This window comes from Myotis myotis, unplaced genomic scaffold (assembly GCF_014108235.1).
Source record: "Myotis myotis isolate mMyoMyo1 unplaced genomic scaffold, mMyoMyo1.p scaffold_m19_p_46, whole genome shotgun sequence".
NCBI lineage: Eukaryota > Metazoa > Chordata > Mammalia > Chiroptera > Vespertilionidae > Myotis > Myotis myotis.
Window position 1 is genome coordinate 1,109,294 of NW_023416353.1, and position 21,673 is coordinate 1,130,966.

The following is a 21,673-nucleotide window of genomic DNA, read 5'->3' on the forward strand; positions in this document are numbered from 1 at the left end:
ATGAGCCCTAGTTCTATTCACTTACTGTGGTTCTTTTCTTCTAATCAGTATGGGTGATCATTATTACTTTATCTGGTTTGATGTTACCTTGTCAATTACCTATCTTCTTGACCCATTGTTCCTTTTAACAGTAAATAACATCCTCTTTGAAACTTAGGAATTTTTTTTCCTTTCAATTCTACTTTGTATGACATAAGAATTGCCACTCTGGCATTTTTAGAGTCTAACTGTTTAGTATAAGTTTTCCCTTTTTATTCCCATTTTAACCTGCATTTATACAAAGGCTAGTGGATCTTTCTTATTTTTTAAACTCAACTGAGAATTTGTCTTTCGATCAATAATTAAATTAAATCCATTGATATTTATAGTAATTACTGTTATAACAAAACTTTTCCTGGCATCTTCACATTTTCTAAATAGCATACTTCTGTTTTTCTCCCCTTTACTGTATTTTCCTTCCATTAATTAGATCCATTTTATTCTGCCAGATTCAAAATTACTCATTCCATTTTTATTCTGTTTCTTAACCATTTCTTATTATAACCCATAAGTTTTATTTATTTTTCCTAAACAATCCCATGGTCTAAATAAATGATTTATTAATTATGTTAATGACCATTTTACACATTAGAGTATTAAAATGCAATTTAGCCAGAAATTCAAAGAGATAAAACTAAGAACCAAGATTAAACTATTGAGGGACAAGAAAAGCAAACTGAAATATAAAATGTTGACCTCTTTTAAACTTCTTAATTACAAAAGGCTAAATATTAATATTATAATGAACATAGTATGCGAGGAATTGGGCTTTGAATAATTCCAATGTTTTGTTCTATCTACCTCAAAAAATATTTCCCGGTAAAAAAAAAATTTGGCATCATTCAAAAAATAAAACTTACAATTCTTTTCTCCCAAAACCTGTATTTCGGGCTAGTTAACAACAACTCTTTAGTAACAGGCGAACAGTATAAGTAAACCTTCAAGCTGAAAGAGAAAGGAAAAAAAGCTACTTCAGTAGGGTCCAAAATGAGACATTTTGGTGACTAGATAATACATTTCATCATATATCAGTTCATCTCGAATAATTCAAAATGTGAACTGGCACACAAAGTGTTAAGTGTAGTTCCCAACATGCCAGCACCCCAGTAACTATCTCATTCCCATCGAGAGTGTAAAGGGATGGGGAAGAAGCAGACAGAAAAAACAGTATCCTCTGATCTCCTCAAAAGGTTGGCCTCACCAACTTTATGTTAAAGATGCATTATTGTACATGATCAGATATGTCTAGAAAAATACCATCAAATGGGGAATGGAAAGGGTGTATAGGGCGGGGGACAGAAGACTTCTGTATTTTGCTTCATATAAATCTATTCTGTTTTGTTTGAGAGTTTTTTTGTTTGTTTTTTAAGTGAGCAGAGGTCAATTTCATGATAAATTTTTAAAATTCAACAGTATAACTTAAAGGTTAGGAGTATAATCTGTGGCAGACTGTATTTTCAAAAGATGCCCACACTAATATATATCCCCATCCATAGTTTTCTTACAATATGGACATGGAAGTTCCTCAAATGACAGAAGGTCTCTATATTAATCTCCCCCTGAACCTGGGTAGGACTCTGTAACTGTCTTAAGCAACAGAACATGATGGAAGTAATACTGCAGGACTTTTGAGGATAGATCTCTGGGCAATATGGCTGCCTGCTAACTCTCTCCTGGGACATACACTCTTTTTTTTTCTTTTTTTTTTTTCTTAGTTTCCATTTAAGAAATCCAGCTATCCTGCCCTGGCCAGTGTGGCTCAGTTGGTGGGAGTGTCGCCCTGTGCACTGAAAGGTGGCAGGTTCGATTCCCAGCCAGGGCACATACATAGGCTGAAGGTTCAATCCCCCGTTAGGGTGCATAGGAGAGGCAACCAATGGAGGTTTCTCTCTCACATCAATGTTTTTCTCTATCTCTTTCCCTTCCTACCCCTCTCTTTGAAAATCAATAAACATGTCTTTGGATGAGCATTAAAAAAAAAAAAAGGAGGAGGAAGAGGAGATAAAGGAGGAGGAGAGGAAAGAGGAGGAGAAAGAGAAGGAGGAGGAGCTGAAGGAGGAGGAAAGAGGAGAAAGAAGAGGAGGAGGAAGGGAAGGAGGAGGGGGAAGGGAAGGAGGAGGAAGGGAAGGAGGAGAGGGAAGGGGAAGAAGAAGAGGGGTAGGGGGAAGAGGAGGAGGAAGAGAGGGGGGAAGGGAAGGGAGAGGGGGGAGGGGGAGGAGGAGGAGAAGTCCAGCTATCCTAAAACAACATGCTGAAGAGATTTTTTGGACAAAGGCATGCCCAAGAAGCCCCAGGCATTTGAGTCTTCTCAGCCCAGGTGTCACCCATGGAAAGAATGAGCCTTCAGGTCAGCCCCAGTCAGGCAGAAACCAGCCATCCTCACTGTGCCCCATGAATTCCTGACCCACAGAAACTGAGAGAATGCATTATTAGTTGGTTTAAGCCACTATGTTTTAGGGTAATTTGTTATGCAGCAATAGGTAACTAATACACAGGCTCTAAAATCAGACAGACCTGGTTGAAATCCTGGTCCTGCCATCTACTGGCTGTGTGACCTTGGGCAACTAATTTAACCTCTCTGGTTCCTCAGTTTCCTCATCTGTAAAATAGAAATAATATCTATAACAATAATAATAATAATAAAATATCTAAATAGTAGGAATATCTATTCAAGAGGTTATCAAAAGGCTCTAAGGAGGATGTCAGCCCCAAGAAGACAGGGGTTTTCATCTGGGGTTGCTCACTATTGTGTCCTCAACATCCAGCACAGTGCCCGACTCGTCACAGGCACTCAAAGAAACTGCTGAACTGATAAACATGCAGTGCCTTGAATATATATAAATAATCAATAACTATAACAGTCATTATCAAGAACATAGACTATTGATATCCCTTAGCAGATAGCACTTAGCCTGACATCCACTGGTTGGTTCAAAAGTCAAAAAGTCAATGGGGCCCTTCCCAAATAGGTATCTTGGGAATCTGGAATTTAGATTTAGAGAGTGGCTGATGGAAAGAATACAATAGTTCAGCTTTAAGAAAAAATCCAACAATATTATATGATTCCTTACAGTGGGACAACCACTTACACATACACTTGCTTATAAAAACGAACAGATTGCTGCTGCACACAAAAGCATGGGCGAGTCATACAAAGATGTTAAGTGAAAGAGAAAAGTCTGTTCAGTATGATTCTATTTACTTAAAGTTCAAAAGTCAGAGCTAACCCATGATGACAAAAGTCAAAACTGAGGTGACCTTAGGGAGAGGGGGCTGCCTGGGAGGAGGAACGGGGATACTGGTTCTGCTCTATTTCTTGATTTGGGTGGAAGCTTCACTTGTAAAAGTTCTTCAGATTGTACCCTTATAACATATGTACTCTTCAGTATAGGTTTTATGGCTCAATCAAAATGGTTAAAGACAGACACATACACAAATAAGTAGCAAAAAAATTACCTGCACTCCAACCTTCTTTTCAAGGCAGGGGCTCTTAACCCTTTCATGTGATCTAAAAACAAAAAAATCAAAAAACATAAACACATTATATTTTCAAAGTCTTACTTAGCCCAAGGAAATTCAGTTGTCTGCTCTTTATTACTTCCTTTTAAGAGAAAATACATGACAGGTTCACTTTTATCAGAGAATTGATTCATATAGGCTATTGACTCTTTCTTCTGCAGGTGAAGAATCGGTCTGAACATAGGACAGGAACCACTAAAGTTGACCATCTCTTCCTCTGAGCCATCAGAAGCCATTTAAAAGGAGAATGGTTTCCTGAATCTTAGGGCGGAGTCTAAATCACTCTGAACAGCCAGAGAAAAAGAGTGACCAGGGTCTCATTCAGAACTGCTTCCAGCAACTTCCTTTACCCCCTTCTTTCATTTCAATCCAATCACCCTCAGTCCTTGCTCTCTGTGACACATTCAATTTATCCCTTAAGAGATTAGTTAGGGATAACTAATAACCCTTAAGTTAGTCCATCTTAAAATTCAAGCTTGCTTCCACAGAATTCTCTAGGAAATCCTCCAGGCTTAGCCCAGAATAAGAAGAGTTGTGTTATCTTCACGCCTACTGTGACTGCTGGGTTGAGAAGTGGGATATTTCTATCCACACAGGCTTGTTCCACAGTCTCCCAAATTAACAGGCACAGAAAGATGACATTTAAACACAAGTAACAGTTACACCAAATAGCACATTCAAAACAGAGTGCATTCTAATAGACTCTGACCTTGAGCATGCAAAGGCCGAGATAACAATGACCAAATACTTCTAAATTGTTTAGTTAGATCAAACAAATTCTAATTATCCTAATTACCACCTACACACATGCCTCAGTTCATAGGTGGTGATCGTTGACTCCGGTGAACACAAGGCAGTCACCACACCTCACGTGGCAGGCCTTCACTGGACAGGTGCCTCCAAAGGACAACCCACCTGCCCCCTTGGAGGGTGAATCTTCTCAGATCACTCCTGGCCCAGGTGTTTAGGGCCAACGGGTGCACCGGAGGGCAGGCATCTCAGTAATTGGGGTTTCCAGAGAGTTCATGTCATGGCAAAAAGGAGGCAGACTCAGAACTCTGCTCCTGCTCTGAAACTAAGTCAGTAGGCAGCACTCTCGAGCTGTTTTAGCAAAACCCCCACCCACTCTCCAGGTCCCTTCCTGACTAGTGGCCAGTAGAGCCTGAGTAAATTTGCTTTGTGCTGTTAGAAGTGCACCCAGACTCCTTTCTGGGGCCTTTTCTTTCTTCCTTGACCAGAATAAATCATCATAAGTTGTCCCCTGAAGGGGTCCTCCCCAGTACTGGGTGACTATCTCAGGCCATGGGTCCCCTGTCTTCTTCCAGGCCTCAGTGATGGTTAGTAAAGTCTAGCCCACTCCAAGTACAGCACTGCATTCCAGATGGTCCATAAACTAGCATCAAGTGGATCGTGGCCTACCCCAAATTGTATCAAAATGTGATATTAACATGTTTATGTGCAACTTTTCTAGCAAAGTGGTTCATAGATTTTATCAGATATTATGTATTAGCTGCCAAATTAACAGACACAGAAAGATGACATTTAAACACAGGTAACATTTGCACCAAAGGGCTGTTGTTTAAACCCCCCAGTCTATGGTACTCTGTTATGACAGCCCTGCTTTGTGCGGTTAGAAGTGCACCCAGAGACTCCTTTCTGGGGCCTTTTCTTTCTTCCTTGACCAGAATAAATCATAAGTTGTCCCCAGAGGGGTTCTCCCCAACACTGGGTGACTAGCCCTGGCTGTCATAACAGAATACAATAGACTGGGGGTTTAAACAGCAGAAATTTATCTGTCAGAGTTCTAGAGGCTGAAGTCCAAGACTGGATTCTAATAAGACCTCTCTTCCTGGCTTGCAGACCTTCTTGCTGTCTGCTCACATGACTTTTCCGTGTGTATGTGGGGAGAGAGATAGATAGATAGAGAGAGAGAGAGAGAGAGAGAGAGAGAGAGAGAGAGAGAGAGAGAGAGAGATTTCTTCCTCTTCAAATTAAGACCCCCACCCTTAGGACCCCATTTCACCTTATTACTTCCTAAATGCCCTATCTCCAAATACATTCATATTGGGGTTAAAGGCTTCAACATGTGAATTGGGGGAGGGGGATTCCACAGAACATCCAAAAACATCTCTTTCTCAAAACGGTTAAAAACCACCAGGAGGCAACATAGGAAAATACCAAAAGCAGAAGTTGAGTGCTTGCCCTTGATGAGTTTACACCCTGGTTGAGTAAACAGACCCACACATAATTCGAGAACAGGGAACATTAGAAATTTCTCGAGTAGCAATTTCTGGCTTCAACATACAAACTAATGATGATTTCACAAATTCTTTTAGATGAATTCTTTCTCCAAACTCACTACTCCTAAATCCGAAGGCAAGCCCCTTTGCCATAATTTAATCACAGCCAACACATTCAGAAACTCCAGTGAGACTTAACACAAAAGGTAAAAACAGGGGCATCTGCACCCAGCAGCAGATTCTCAATGGAAAAAAAAAAGACCCCAAAAAAGTTATTCTCAAGAATAAGCCCCTTATTAAAGAGGCTCACAGAGCTATTTAGCAAATGGAGAGGAGCTTCAGATTTTCCTCATTAAAGATAAATAATTGGCCCTAACTGGTTTGGCTCGGTGGATAGAGTGTTGGCCTGCAGACTGAAGGGTCCCAGGTTCGATTCTGGTCAAGGGCATGTACCTTGGTCGTGGGCACATCCCCAGTAGGGAGAGTGCAGGAGGCAGCTGATAGATGTTTCTCTCTCATCGATGTTTCTAACTCTCTATCCCTCTCCCCTCCTCTCTGTAAAAAATCAATAAAATATATATATTTTAAAAGATAATTGGCGGCTTTGCGCAAGAAGTAAGTGTTTCTCCAAAGCAGTTAATGTGAACAATTTACACCAGATTAAAGTGACTGATTGATTCCACACACAAGACAACAGTTGGTCTTCACACCAACTGGTGAGGAAGGACAATGCTCAATATCTGTAATTTACTTTAAAATTACCCTGTATGATATGCATGTGTATATGTTTGTTATGCTCTGATTCAATCTTCAGGAGTGGGCGGGATATCCTTCTCAAGCTACTCTGGACGCCCACACTCCTACCAGCAGCTACCAGAGTGCCCAAGCTCATCTTCATCTCTCATCCAGGCCAAAGGCCGTGCTAATTAGCATAATGAATGTTAAAGCTGTTTTCCTTGGTGAAGTTAGTGACTCATTAATCACATAATAGATATTAAAGACCGACAACGGCTGTGAAATTAGCGGTATGCCATCTCTGGAGATTGGCTAGCATGTTTTAGAGGCCCTCTGCCCTGCCTGGAGCATCTAGTCTGGAGGCCGTATCATTAGGGGTTGAAGCTTCAGGCTTCATCCCTAACCGCCTCCAGCTGTGAAATCTTAGCATCCTGGTTGCCTGGCCTGGCCATCTACAAGGTAAACGAAAATGAACCTTTTTTATTGGATGTGGACAAACTATCTAAGGGAGGGGTGGTGTTTTTTTTTGGGGGGGGGGCTCTGGGGGGGATGGCTTGCAGTTGGCGAGTTTGCTGACAGGGTGGTTGATTTCAGGGTGAGAGTGTGCCTGCCTGTTAATGTCTGGGGAGTGTGGCGGAATTCCATCACCTTCTCCTTCCTAACACAGTAGCGAGGAGGTGGGAGAACTAGCTAATCCTCGCCAACCTCTGAGTACTGGCCGCTAGGAGCGCCTCCAGAACATAACAGCTGTGCCTGATCAAACTGCCCGGGTTCAGTGCGCAACCGGCAGTTGCACAGATGAGAAAAGAAAGCCTCCGAGGCTGAAGAGCCAGGCTGGGGCGAGGGGCAGTTGCTAGTCTCCCTGCCAAAGCCCGCAGCCCCTCGCTCCAGGCCCCGGGCCCCCGACGTCCCTCCTCTCCAGCTCCCGGGCGACTTGACTTCCCCGGGGGGGGGGGGGGGGGGGGGGGCCGAACCCGCGCAGCCCGGGTCCCCCGGGGGTGGGCGGCACGCCGCGCTCACTCACCCTTGTGGCAGTGCGACAGGAAGTAGGCGCGCGCCCTCAGATTCTCCCTGTCGAAGCGATCTATGGAGATGCTCGGGTACTCGGCCATCTGCCCCTGGAAGGAACTCATAGCGCCAGCCCCCCGGAAGCGCTAGGTTCGCCAGGGAGCCCGCCGCGAGGCCGCGGAATGCCGGACCGCGCCGCCACTTCCGGGAAGCTGCTGCCGCCTCACCATTGGCCAGCCGGGCTCAGCCTCGCCCAATCATTGGAGCCCTGCGAAGGGGGCGGTGCCTAGGAGCGTTTCCGCGGCCCGCGACCTGAGGATTAAATGTCAGAGCTGCGTTGCGCTCGAGCGAGGCAGCTGCAGAGCCTGGGGCTGGGCGGCTGGGTTACATCGATAGTGTAGCTGGGCGTGTGGCTTCTGCCGGAAACCATTGACACAGCACGGTGTCATTTCGGTGAAGAGTTGTCCGTGCCTGTGCAGGGAGAGTAGCGCGAAGGGAAAGAGCACTGTGTAGCAGGCGGTTCCACCCAATGATGCAAAGGGGGGATGCATGGGGTGGGGGTGTGGGAGGGGTGGGGGGTGGAAGATGCAGAGCTTCTCTTGAAATCAGACTGTGTTCCTCTTCCTGCTTATCCACGGACAGCCTGAAACCGAGCTCAGTTTCCCTTCTTCTCTTCCCAGCATCAACCGTATGGAATAGCCACGAGGATGGTATGAGAAAAAAATTGTATCTGACTCGTGGTAGATTCAATAACTATTAATTCCCGCTTCCATTTATAACTCCAAACTGAGCAAATAAATACACGATCTCTGAGGATCACAGGCTTTGCTGATGGATGGATATGGAGGGTAAGAAAAGGAGTGAACTCTGGGAGGCATCTACTGAAAGGGGAAGACTGGGCAAGGAATGGGTGTGGTGTAGGGGCATTTAGAGGGGATTGTTTTGGACAACCAAGTGGATATGGGATATACAAATCTAGAGTTCAGAGAGAGATCTGGAAATCTGAGGCAATAAATTTGGAAGATGTAAGTAAACAGATTATTTTAAATATAATAATGAAGGTAATGTCAGGAAAAAATAAAGCTGTAGATGTCTTTTATTGTAGGTTTACTAATTGTTAAGTATTTATGCAGGATTCTGTGGACTGGTTCATTTAATCCCAATAAAATGAGAAGGGAGGTAGGACAGACGCGAGATGTGTACTATCAGGGACAGAATCACCAATAGCCTCTGCTCTCTGTGCCACTTTTACGAGGAATTCTGCCTGGGCTTGAAGACCAGCATAACACTTTTCACCCTCCACCCCTTCTTGGGGTCGAGCCCTTTCAAGGGTCCTTCCCACACCCGGACCCACTTCAGTGCCTCCTCCTTTTGGGACTGCAGCCCCGCCCAAGCCGCGCGCTTGCGCACTGAGACTTGTGGGCGGGGGGCGCGCTCCGCTCGTTGCTAGGAGACGCAGGGGCGTCCTAAACCAAGGCTGTCGGCCTCTCGCTGCCCAGCCCACTGATCCCGAGTGGGGACCACAGGCACCTCCGCGCTCTCCTGCGAGGTCCAGGTGGGGCGCCCAGCCTCTCCAGGTCGGCCCAGGGAGGGTACCCGCGGAGGGCCGGGCCGGGGCGGGGCGGGGAAGCGGGGGCTGAGGGGCCGCCCGCCGGTCCCGCCTCTGCGCTCCCGGGGAACCTCCCGCACCCCACCCCGCTCCAAGCCCGGCGCCGCCCCTTCCGTTTCTGCGCTCCTGGTTCGTTTGGGGACTCGTCCTGCTTGCTTCTGTGTGGATATTACCTCGCGTTTGACCTCTTGACTTTCGGATTCTGATTCTCCGTAGTTTCCCAGCTGCCCTCACGCCCTTCGCTTTAGGGGCCGTGGTTCTGGGGCCTCCGTTCAGGGTTCCTCCGTGGGCCAGTCACTGGATCCTCCGCTTTTAGAGAACCTCTCCCACCCCAGGGGGCAGTCTGAAGCTCCCCCGCCCTATTGCACTTCTTCTCTTTTTCCATCCACAGGTGTTAGGGGTGCATCACGGTGTAAAAGCTTTTCCTGCAGACTCCTGATCACTGTCCTTATGTTTCATAAACTTTACCCCTGATAAGTTTCTTTTCAGAGTACCGGAACTGATACAGACACACAAAATAATTACAGCAGTCCCCCCACCCCGTTACCCGCAGTTTTGCTTTCCGTGGTTTCAGTTACCTGCAGTCAACCATGGTCTGAAAATATTACGTGGAAAATTCCAGAACAAACAATTCATACGTTTTAAATTGCAGGCCGATCTGAGAAGCGTGATAAAATCTCTTGCCTGCCTGCTCCATCCCAGCCAGAACATAAATCATCCCTTTGTCCAGTGTCTCCATACTACATGCTCCCTGCCCCTTAGTCACTCTTGGTTATCAGGTCGGTAATGCAAGAGAAACAGAGAGAGGGACAACTGCATACAAAATGTGATAACTATTTTTTTCTGGTGGTGGTCATATTTATTTATTTTTCTTTTTACTTTTTGACCCCCTTCACCCATTACATAAAAATGTAGCATTTTTATATGTGTAGTTGACATGATTGTTTTGTTTGAAACTGACAAAAGGTTACATAGGTGAATAAACAATTACATGAACTAGAGGTTAATATTTGAATTTCAAATATTTGAAATTCGAGTGAATATGAGTAAAGCAAACATGACTTGGGTAAAGCAAAAATTAAGATTGTACCACTACTCTTAGAAAAAGTGTTTCATCTGTAAAAGAAATATAAGTAATACAGCCACTAAATTCATATAAAAACATGACTAGTTTTGAAATTGTATTTAACATAGTGAATTAGCACCTTTTTTCCTTTCATGTTTCTTAGTGCCCTTTTTCCTAATATTATATATATACATATATATATTCATATGTTAATGGATTATTGGGCTATGCCATGTGTCCAGCTCACTTGTTGGTCTTATCTGTCTAGTATGTTGTGCAGCAATGACACAGTGAACCTCACATTCAAATAAATAGAATTGAAGGACAAGAGTTTCACTGAAATATGGTTTATCTATTATTTTGTAGGTATTCCAAATTTTATATAAATTTATACAGCAACATAACATTGTATTGTCTTAAAATGCAACATGAGCCTGAATCTAATTAATACAGATCAAAGATTTAAAAAATATCAAATTTATCATTACCTTAATATTTTTTTGGTGTAGTCAATATATGTTGGTATGCACATTGCAAAAAATGGAAAAAAAACACTAATGATATATCCACTTAGGTAGTTGCTACCTTGATCAGAGTAAGAACTGTATGACTCAGATGACTTCATTTCAATTCATTTCAATCTGGAGCTAAGTCCAAACAACTTTAAAATATTAAATAAGTAATGTAACAAAAATCAACAGGAGGTAGGAGGAAGAATAAGACCAATTTCCTTATTGTCGATAGACAAAAGTGAATCAGTATTTGTGTGTGATTTATATGTGGAGTTAAAACAAATTACACAGCCTTCATTATGTTTTTTATTAACCACTAGAGGCCTGGTGCACAAAAATTTGTGCACTTGGGGCGGGGGAGGGGGGGTCCCTCATCCCGGCCTGTGCCCTCTTGCAGTCTGGGACCCCTTGGGGATGTCCATCTGCTGGTTTAGGCCCGCTCCCTGGGGGATAGGGCCTAAGCTGGCAATCAGATATCCCTCTGGCAGCCCGGGAGCCATTGGGGGATGTCCACTTGCCAGCGGGGAGCAGGCCTAAGCTGCAGTTGGACATCCTTAGTGCTGCTGAGGAGGTGGGAGAGGCTCCCACCACCAGCCACCACCGCTGTGCTGGCAGCCGTCAGCCTGGCTTGTGGCTGAGCAGCGCACTGACCACCAAGGGGCAGCTCCTGCATTGAGTGTCTGCCCCCTGGTGGTCAGTGTGTGTTATAGTGACTAGTCATTCCCAGTTGTTTCTGCTGTTAGGGTCAATTTGCATATTACCCTTTTATTATATAGGACTGAGGGAATTTTAGGCTCCATCTTTTATATCAAAGAAACATTTATCTGAAACTTAGCAATTCTGTCAATTTTATTTCCATTTCCTATTCCCCTCTCCCCATTAAATCCAGATAAAGCTACATTTATTACACATGTTAAAACATTTACTATAAGACTCCTTTTAATGAAGTAAAAAAATTAATCTTTATTGTTGAGAATATTAGATGCCTCCCTTTTTTTCCCCATAGATCCCCTCCCCCCCTTCACTGGTTCCTGCCCCACCCCAAACCCTTACCACCCTGTTGTCTGTGTCCATAGGTAAAACATATATGCATATAAGATCTTTGGTTAATCTCGTTTCACCCCCTGTCACCCCTTCCCTCTGAGACTTGTCAGTCTGTTCCATATTTCCATGCCTCTGGCTCTGTTTTATTTCTCAGTTTATTTTGTTCATTAGATTTCTGGTTTGCTTATTTTGAGTTTTAGATTCAATTGTTGATAGATATGTATTTATTGCCATTTTATTGTTCATATTTCTCCTCCTCCTCCTCCTCCTCCTCCTCCTCCTCCTCCTTCTTCTTCTTCTTCTTCTTCTTCTTCCTCTTCCTCTTCTTAAAGAATACCCTTCAGCATTTCATATAATACTGGTTTGACGGTGATGAACTCCTTTAGCTTTTTCTTATCTGGGAAGCTCTTTATCTGTCCTTCAATTCTAAATGATAACTTTGCTGGGTAGAGTAATCTTGGTTGTAGGTCCTTCCTATTCATCACTTTGAATATTTCTTGCCAATCCCTTCTGGCCTGCAAAGTTTCTGTTGTGAAATTAGCGGAGAGTCATATGGGCACACCCTTGTAGGTAACTAACTGCTTTTCTTTTTTTTGGGGGGGGGGGCAAATAATTCTTTTTTTAATATATTTTTTATTGATTAAGATATTACATATGTGTCCTTATCCCCACGTTACCCCCTATCCCCCACCCCCCCGCTCATGCCCTCACCTCCCCGTTGTCCGTGTCCATTGGTTAGGCCTATATGCTTTCATATAAGTCCTTTGGTTGATCTTTCCCCCTTACCCCCACCCTCCCCTAACTTCCCTCCAAGGCCCAACAGTCCAATCAATGCCTCCCTGTCTCTGAATCAGTCCTTGTTCATCAGTTTATGTTGTTCATTATATTCCACAAATGAGTGAGATCATGTGGTATTTATCCACTCTCCAGTTCCATACTGTGGCAAATGGTAAGAGTTCTTTTTTCTTCTTCCTCTTCTTAAAGAATACCTTTCAGCATTTCATATAATGCTGGTTTGGTGGTGATGAACTCCTTTAGCTTTTTCTTATCTGTGAAGCTCTTTATCTGACCTTCTATTCTGAATGATAGCTTTGCTGGATAAAGTAATCTTGGTTGTAGGTTCTTGGCATTCATCACTTTGAATATTTCTTGCCACTCTCTTCTGGCTTGCATGGTTTCTGTTGAGAAATCAGCTGACAGTCGTATGGGTACTCCCTTGTAGGTAACTGATTGTTTTTCTCTTGCTGCTTTTAAGATTCTCTCTTTATCTTTTGCTCTTGGCATTTTAATTATGATGTGTCTTGGTGTGGTCCTCTTTGGGTTCCTTTTGTTTGGGGTTCTCTGCGCTTCCTGGACTTGTAAGTCTAATTCTTTGACCAGGTAGGGGAAGTTTTCTGTCATTATTTCTTCAAATAGGTTTTCAATATCTTGCCCTCTCTGTTCTTCTGGTACCCCTATAATTCTGATGTTGGTATGTTTGAAGTTGTCCCAGAGGCTCCTTACACTATCTTCATATTTTTGGAATCTTTTTTCTTTTTTCTTTTTCGGTTGGGTATTTTTTGTTTTTTCGTATTTCAAATCTTTGACTTGATTCTTGGGATCCTCTTGTCTGCTGTTGGATCTCTGTATATTATTCTTTATTTCAGTCAGTGTATGCTTAATTTCTAGTTGGTCTTTTTTCATATCCTCCAGGGTCTCACTAAATTTATCAGCGGTTTCCATAAAATTCTTGAAAAACCTTATAAACGTGGCCTTGAACTCTATATCCAGTCGTTTGCTTTCCTCCACTTCTGTCATTTGTGACCTGTTTCTTTGTCTCCCCATTTTTTGTGCTTCCCTGTGTTGGTAGAGTGGTTTTGTGTGCTAGATGTCCTGTAGGGCCCAGTGGCTCAGCCTCCCCAGTGACCTGAGGTGGACACTCTTGGTGTACCCCCTTGTGGGCTTTGTGCACAGTCTTGCTGTAGTTATGCCTTGATTGTTGTCAGATCACTGGGAGGAATTGACCTTCAGGCCAATTGGCAGTGAGAATCAGCTGTGTCTGCATTGGGAGAACTTCTGTGCTGAAGACACCCTCTGGGGCAAGACTTGCTTCAGTGGGGCTATGGTGCTCACTGAGTCTGCTCCCTGAGTGTGTCCCTTATGGATCTGAGGAGTTGTAATCTGGATGGTCCCCCTCTGACCACTGGGTACACTGGCTCTTGGATCTAAGGAGGTGCTAATTTAGCCTCTGCCTGAGGTTACACAGCAGAAGCTACGAAGAGAACTGCAGATTCCCCTTCCTTTTTTGGAGTTTGGAGGTGCCCTGATGAGGCCCAGCTGTGAAGCAATGCAAGCTGCTGTGGGGCCTTGGGCCTTCTCTTGGAAGTTCTGAGTCTGTCTGGCCCAGCTGCCGTTTGTTAGGTGATTTTCAGGTTGCAAAGGGCCAGGGCATTCATATGCAAAAGCCTCTGTCGCAGTCTGGGTGGGGCGGGGTCTCAGGGAATCAAAGGGTGGAGCAAGCAGCTATGGCTGGTCCTCAGCCCTTCCCTAAGGGGTCGCGTGTCTCAGTGTCCCAGTAATTTAATTGCTGCAAGCACCTCTGAGGGAAAGCTCAGAGTTCTGCCTGCTGCCAGACAGTCCAGTTTCTCCCCGTATGAGTCCTGGGTCCCCAGACACTTCCTGGAACCGGAGTTCCGAGCAGTCGGGAGCTTGTGACTCCCTCCTGATTCAAAAAGACAGCCGCATCCTCAGGTGCCAGCCCCTTTCCATGCGCGCGAGCCTCTGTACCTCTGCACTTTACTTCCGCAGCTCCTCTGGCTCAGTGTGTTTTTCCCTTTCCTTCTAGTTGTAGAATTTCCACTCAGCCAGCCTTCCTGTAGTTCTGGATGATGTCCGTTTTGTCTTTTTGTTGTATTTTTGAAGTTGTTGTGGGAGGTAGCAATTTCGGTGTTTACCTATGCCGCCATCTTAGTTTCTCTCACTAACTGCTTTTCTCTTGCAGCTTTTAAGATTCTCTCTTCATCTTTAACCTTTGGCATTTTAATTATGATGTGTTTTGGTGTGGGCCTCTTTGGGTTCCCCTTGTTTGGGACTCTCTGGCTCTGTGTTTCCTGGAGGTGTAAGCCTATTTCTTTCACAAGTAGAGGAAGTTTTCTGTCATTATTTCTTCAAATAGGTTTTCAATATCGTGCTCTTTCTCTTCTCCTTCTGGCACCCCATACTTCTAATGTTGGTATGCTTGAAGTTGTCCCAGAGTCTTCTTACATTGTGTTCACATTTTTGGATTATTTTTTCTTTTTGCTCTTCTGATTGGACGTTTTTTGCTTCCTCATATTCCAAATCACTGATATTATTCTTGGAATCCTCTAGTGTTTAATCCCTGTAAATTATTCTTTATTTCAGTTAGTGTATGCTTAATTTCTGACTTGTCCTTCTTCATTTCTTTGACATTCTCACTAAGATCCTTGAAAGTCTCATTAAGTCTCTTAAAGCTCTCATTAAGACCCTTGAAACTCATTAAGATCCTTGAGCAACCTTATAACCATTGTTTTGAACTCTGTATTCAGTAGTTTGCTTACTTCCATTTGTTTCATTTGTGACATGTTTCTTTGTCTTCCCATTTTGGCTGCTTCCCTGTGTTTAATTCTATGTATTAGGTAGAGCTGTTATGTCTCCTGAAATTGGTAGAGTGGCCTTCTGTATTAGGTGTCCTGTAGGGCCAGTGGCTCAGCCTCCCCAGTCACCTGAGATGGGCACTCTTGGTGCGCCACTGTGTGGGCTCTGTGCCCAGTCTTTTTGTAGTAGAGCCTTGATTGCTTTTGGTATCACTGGGAGAAATTGATCTCCAGGCCAATTGGCTGCGAGGACCAGCTGTGACTATAGTGGAAGAGCTGTTCTGCAGGCAACACCTCTATGGAGCAACACTTGCTTCATGAATTTGCATGTCATCTTGTGAGGGGCCATGCTAATCTTCTCTGCATTGTTTCAATTTTAGTATATGTGCTACTGAAGTGAGCACAGGTGGTGGGATATTATGACGTTCTACTGAGCAGTAAAAAAATGTGTGATTTCAAAGATTTGTAAACTATTGCCTGGAACAACAGAATTAGTATCCAGCCTTTACGATATCACTCCATGAGTGTGAATGCAATTTTATTTGATGAAGAAATAAAAAGTTATCTATGTATCTTTCAGGACTTATTTTATTTCTAAAATAGAGCATGAATCCTTCTCAATCTTGGAATTGAATGATTACATTTTAATATATGTATTTTAACTTTTATTGATTTTATTGGGGTGACATTGGTTAATAAATTATACAGGTTTCAAGTGTACAATTCTATAATACATTATCTGTATATTGCATAATGAATCCACCACCCAAAGTCAAGTCTTCTTCCATTACCTTTTATCTCCCTACCTTCCCCCACTCCTCTTCCAGTTCTGGCAATCACCATACTGTTGTCTGTGGGATTCTGGACTCTTAATTATTTTTATATGCTAATTTTGTTCATTTTTAAAGGGACTTTCAAATTGTCACTATTATGTCATCTATTAATTTTGTTTTAACATCTTTCAGAATTAATTGGCAATAAGATCTCTGTAGCCATGGCTAGTTCTGACATGAAACCCAAGTCAATAATTCGTGCCAAAAAATGGTCAGAAGAGATTGAAAATCTGTACAGATTTCAACAAGCAGGATATCGGGATGAAATTGAATATAAACAAGTAAAACAAGTTTCTGTGGTAAGTTTTATTCCTCTATAAATCTGAGCTCAAAATGAGTTTGTTCAATGGTGAAAGTTTTAAAATAAAACAAAGAACTAGAGGAAAACTGAAAGGAAATTCTTATCCAGCTCTCTCATTTTATTGAAGAGTAGACTAAGGCCCAAAAAAGTGATTTTTAGGCAGAATGAGGAAGGGGGTGGTCCCTCAGCATGGAAATATTAAGAAATTTCTAGCTTTTATTGAACAACTAAACTCTGCTAAATGCCAGTTTCATTTTAATTTTGACCACGAATTGTAAAGGGGTTAAATTCTGTTTATTATGGGGATTACATGTGACAAAAAACCATTAGAGAACAAGTCCTGACTTTGGTAGTCCTTTCTAGGTTCTCTTGACTTTGCTTTTCATAGACTAGATTAAAATCTAGACACGGCACCAGTTTATAATGGGGTTTTAAAAAATTCATTCTTTCTACCAGATACTAAGAGACAAGAGTTTTTAAGAATATGATATATAGTATTCATACATCTGTTTTAAATATATTTTATTGATTTTTTACAGAGAGGAAGGGAGAAGGATAGAGAGTCAGAAACATTGATGAGAGAGAAACATCGATTAATTGCCTCCTGCACACCCCCTACTGGGGATGTGCCCGCAACCAAGGTACATGCCCTTGACTGGAATCGAACCCGGGACCCTTCAGTCCCCAGGCCGACACTCTATCCACTGAGCCAAACTGATCAGGGCCATAAATGTATTTTAATGCTCAGATTTCGGGTTACAACAAAGTATTTATTCAATTTTTTTTTTTTTTTTTTTTTTTTTTTTAGTATTAACTCTCCATTGTTTAGAGACTAATTCACATGTGTATTTTTCAGCTCTCTATATTTTCTTTTTCCTTTGATCTTTGCTTAATACTTCCTTTAAAAGTAGATAGGAAAAGAAATTGGAGGCATTACAGAGCTAACATATGCTAGACCCTTTAATTTGATGCATATTAATTTGACAGATAGTAGGGCTGGTGAGGAATGAAGTTATAAACACTGATCAAATTAATATTTGATGACTGTGATTTTCATATACAGTCATCCCTCAGTGTCCCAGGGGATTGGTTTCAGGATCCCTCAAGTCCCTTATATAAAACTAGAGGCCTGGTGCATGAGATTCATGCACTGGTGAGGGGCATGGCCTGCGGGGATCAGCCCACTGTGGGAGCGCTGCTCATCCCAGTCAGCCCAGCGGTGCTCCCACTGTGGGAGCACACTGACCACCAGGGGGAAGCTCCTGTGTTGAGCATCTGCCCCCTGGTGGTCAGTACGTGTCATAGTGACTGGTCAACTGGTTGTTCTGGTCATTTCACCATTCGGTTGCTGGGCTTTTATTATATAGGATGAAATAGTATTTGCATATTATCTATATTTTCAGATAGGCTACAGCAGGATATACCTATACATCACTTCATTTGTGTGGATTCAGTGTAGTGCCTGGCATATGGCAAATTCAAGTTTTGCTTTTGGGAACTTTCTGAGATCATTTTTTCCAACATTTTCAATGAGCGATTAGTTGAAACTGCAGATCCAAAACCCACAGATACAAAAGGCTAACTGTATCAATATTCTGACATCTCTTACCAAAAGGTATTCTTTTTTTCTTTTTAATATATTTTATTGATTTTTTTTACAGAGAAGGGAGAGGGATAGAGAGTTAGAAACATCGATGAGAGAGATCGATCAGCTGCCTCCTGCATGCCCCCCAGTGGGGATGTGCCCACAACCAAGGTACATGCCCTTGACTGGAATCGAACCTGGGACCCTTGAGTCCGCAGGCCAACGCTCTATCCACTGAGCCAAACCAGTTCGGCCAAAAGGTATTCTTCATTACTGTATTATCTATGGATTTTAGACAGATAAAACACAAGCATGACTATTTTAATGCTATTCAAAAACAAGCTTCATACCTTGCCTTAAGATTGGGATGCCCCTAAAAGGTATAAAGGACCCAGGATCATAGAGATGATGTGATCATGTAGGCATAGCTGCACCTAAACCCCACCCCCACCCCCACCACATACACACACAATACTGTTGTAATTGAGGTAAAATTAGATTTAAGAGGACAATAAGAACATCCTTAAAGTAGAAGTCCCCAGAAGCACCTGAGAAGGTTTTTGTGTGTGTGTGTGTGTGTGTGTGTGTGTGTGTGTGTGTGTGTGTGTTATAAAGGAAAGAACAACCCTATTCACTGTATGACTTTACAGATATGGAGAGTTTGCATTTCACTTCAGCAGTATGTTTATTGGGTACCTACCATGTGCACATTTCTGTGCCAAGTGCTTTAGGGAATAAAAAATACAAGCACTTGCCTTGCCTGACCTCAAATTTGGTGGCCAGTGGGAAGAGTACAGGATTTGCAATTGATTGTTCAAGGGTTGCAGCCTGGCCCTCCCCCTCACTAGCTGGGTAATCCCGCACAAGGCTTTTAACTTCACTGAGCTCAACTGCAAGATTGTGATGGCAGTGCCTCCAACAGGAAATTGTCACAGGAATGAAATGAAGGCATGTGTTTAAAGTGCCTGACATTGCAGTGCTCAGTGATAATTTGTTGAGTGAATGAATAGTGTTTAATGAATGATAACATTTATTACTCTTATATCTTGAAGATTGAGAATGACAAAAACAATAAAACCTTATATGTCAAAATATATAGGGTATTCCAAAAAATGTATACACACACTTCAAATAATTACAAAGGCAGTGTTTATTAAATACATTTCATTTTTAAAACTGAGCTGTCAGCTGTTAAAGTGTGTATACATTTTCTTGGGACGCCCTGTATGCCTTAAAAGAAGCAGCACAGGAATCCAGAGGATGGTAAATATCACTTCCTTTGGGGACTTTCTTCCCAAAAGGGTTCATGTCCCCAGAGGCATTTGCTGTGGGCCTTAGAGGATGCCTCTAAGTAGTGACTGAAGGCTTGCTTGGATTGGCATGTACCAGCGGTCTAAAGGGTATGAGTGAAGTTCCTTGTCCTGACCTGAGGCGCTCACCTTATGGGCAGTATTAGTGCTATTGCTCTCCCAGCCCTGGCTGAGGGGAGTAGGGCTTGAGGACCTTATCTCTCTGCTCCATATACTTTCAGGATGAAGATTTCCTAGATTGAATGGGAGTGATTAAGTAAAAAGCTAAGAAGAAAAAATGATGAAATAGCAAAGATGTTGATAAGTGCAGAACCAATATTGCTGTTTGGAGGCCTTTTGTTCCATAGGAAGTAGTTTTGGATGTTCTGTGGAAGCAGCAGTTGTACATACTGTTTCTTCACTACATGAGATGATGTTCAAGACCCTAGTAAATGAACAAAACCTGCTACTGGTCCCGTGAGGAAGAGGGCTGTACGTGGTGACTTGAGAACACCTTCCTTTCACTGCTGAGCGCAATAGAAGATACAAAAGACAGGCCTGACCTAAGTGATAGAATTTATGATTTTTTTTCTATAGTGTATATGTCAGAGAGCCTGCTGAGGTTTTTCAGATATGCTGCCTCCTATTTTTGCTACTTGACAAATAAATGAGACAGCAGAAGAAAATGAAAATGCACTGTTAAACGTAAACAATGTGTATTCCTTTATATTCATGTTCCCATTGAAATGATGATTTATAAGAGGGGACTATGGGAAGTGAAGCTGCCTGTACAGATGGTGTTGAAGGACAGGGTTTTGTTTTCTAGACCATGAAACCTGAATAACAGACTTTTGGCAATGAGAGCACATCTCCCAAAATCCAGAAAAAACAAACATACCTAACACACACAGAAACACACCGACCTGATTAAGGGGGGCATAACATGAATTTGCATGAATGGGAGAAAAATGTCCAAACTGGATCGGGCCAGACCATACAGTAAGCCAAGCAATAAGACATACTTGAAAGAATAGTGGAGGAAGGTAAGAAAGACTGCTGAGGGCTATATTCATGACCTCCAATTTCTATTAAAAATTGACTTTCAAGGTAAAATCAATTCAGTTTCAAGTAAACTTGAAATATAGCTGTGAGGAAATACACACGGCCCTTTAAATACATGAAGTCTAGCTGCTTCCTTTAGTCACTCTTGCACCATCAACAGTCAGCTCTAGGTGCTTTCAGAATGGGGTCTGGGCGTAGCCCTAGTCCCTCCTGGGGTATTACTTTTAGAAATTAAGAAGTAATAATGTTTGAAATCATTTTTAAACATATGAATAAAGTTTAGAGGATTTAAAATGTTTTTTCTATCTTGGCAAGTGAGTAGAAATTTAAATCTAGAAATTGGAATCTAGAGAGCACCAAATTAGTTCTTTTGCTGTAAAAGGATATGACTTAAGATGTGTTTTGGGGTGGGTGTAACACTGTCATAAGAGGTCAAGTATTTTAAAACAATTCTATACTTTAACTTTTTATGCGAGTTATACTTTTAACTATTTGGTAGTAAAATATTATGTAAAATAAAACCGGCATGACAATGTTTGTATTCTGGTTTTTGATGTGTAGGTAGATCGTTGGCCAGAGACAGGATATGTGAAGAAACTTCAGAGAAGGGACAATACTTTCTATTACTACAACAAACAGAGGGAATGTGAGGACAAGGAAGTCCACAAAGTGAAAATTTATGCTTACTAGGCCTCTGTTCTTTGCGTTACTTATCATTACCTCTTAATATTTCATTGTTTCATTCTGCATCATGTAAATGTTTGTCAATTTACAAAAGAATTCAAGATGCAGACTTCAACTGAATATTCTGAAACACAGAAGCCATGAAACTTGGTATCTGTTAGTCATCTCATTCTGTTCTAAAATACAACTGCAGAAGCATTAAAATTGTACCTGTCTCGGTTCTGTTCTTTTGATTATTTTAACTGTGGCAAAATAGCCATCATGCACAGGAAAAACAGCCCCATTGGAAACCATCCCACTGGTTAGGCTTATCAAGTATAGGTGACTGCTCTACCCTCACAGCCTTCAGCCTTTACTACTTTATAAGACCAAGACTTTGAACGGCCAGATCTGCATTTTGCAGGCTGAGGAATCCTTTCTCTTGCCTCAGGAATCCTTTACCTCTTGCTGAGTAGACCAAAAATGTCAAGAGATGATGGCCTCTGGGAGCAACCTTCAGCCCATGACTGATCGAGAGGAGATGGATAAATGCCCAGCAACCTAACACCTCAGCA

General features: G+C 42.4%; 2 protein-coding genes and 1 non-coding gene across 9 annotated transcripts in view; 1 reads left to right on the plus strand and 2 right to left on the minus strand.

Annotated features, from left to right (window-relative positions):
* The window catches only part of DCLRE1C (DNA cross-link repair 1C), a 49,957-nt gene extending 42,208 nt beyond the window's left edge, over positions 1 to 7,749 (minus strand). For 4 of the 7 annotated variants that reach the window (XM_036307311.1, XM_036307310.1, XM_036307309.1 and 1 more), the window contains exons 1-3: positions 7,558 to 7,748; positions 3,496 to 3,547; positions 900 to 984 (exon numbers count right to left, since the gene is read on the minus strand). In XM_036307311.1, coding sequence (XP_036163204.1) covers positions 900 to 984; positions 3,496 to 3,547; positions 7,558 to 7,666 — 246 coding nt within the window. In that variant the 5' untranslated portion in view covers positions 7,667 to 7,748. Of the gene's footprint in view, positions 1 to 899; positions 985 to 2,553; positions 2,639 to 3,495; positions 3,548 to 7,557 lie in introns of all 7 variants that reach the window. The other 3 variants (XM_036307314.1, XM_036307312.1, XM_036307315.1) reach the window with 2 other exon arrangements.
* A 7,915-nt stretch (positions 7,750 to 15,664) lies between these two features.
* Positions 15,665 to 15,769, minus strand: LOC118655479. The gene has a single exon (XR_004967278.1). It is a non-coding gene; the product is annotated as a U6 spliceosomal RNA (small nuclear RNA).
* A 567-nt stretch (positions 15,770 to 16,336) lies between these two features.
* On the plus strand, positions 16,337 to 21,305 carry MEIG1 (meiosis/spermiogenesis associated 1). Its single transcript, XM_036307276.1, has 2 exons — positions 16,337 to 16,497; positions 20,997 to 21,305. Exons 1-2 carry the CDS (start codon positions 16,360 to 16,362, stop codon positions 21,123 to 21,125), a joined length of 267 nt encoding a protein of 88 aa, XP_036163169.1. The 5' UTR covers positions 16,337 to 16,359; the 3' UTR covers positions 21,126 to 21,305.
* Positions 21,306 to 21,673: the final 368 nt, after the last annotated feature.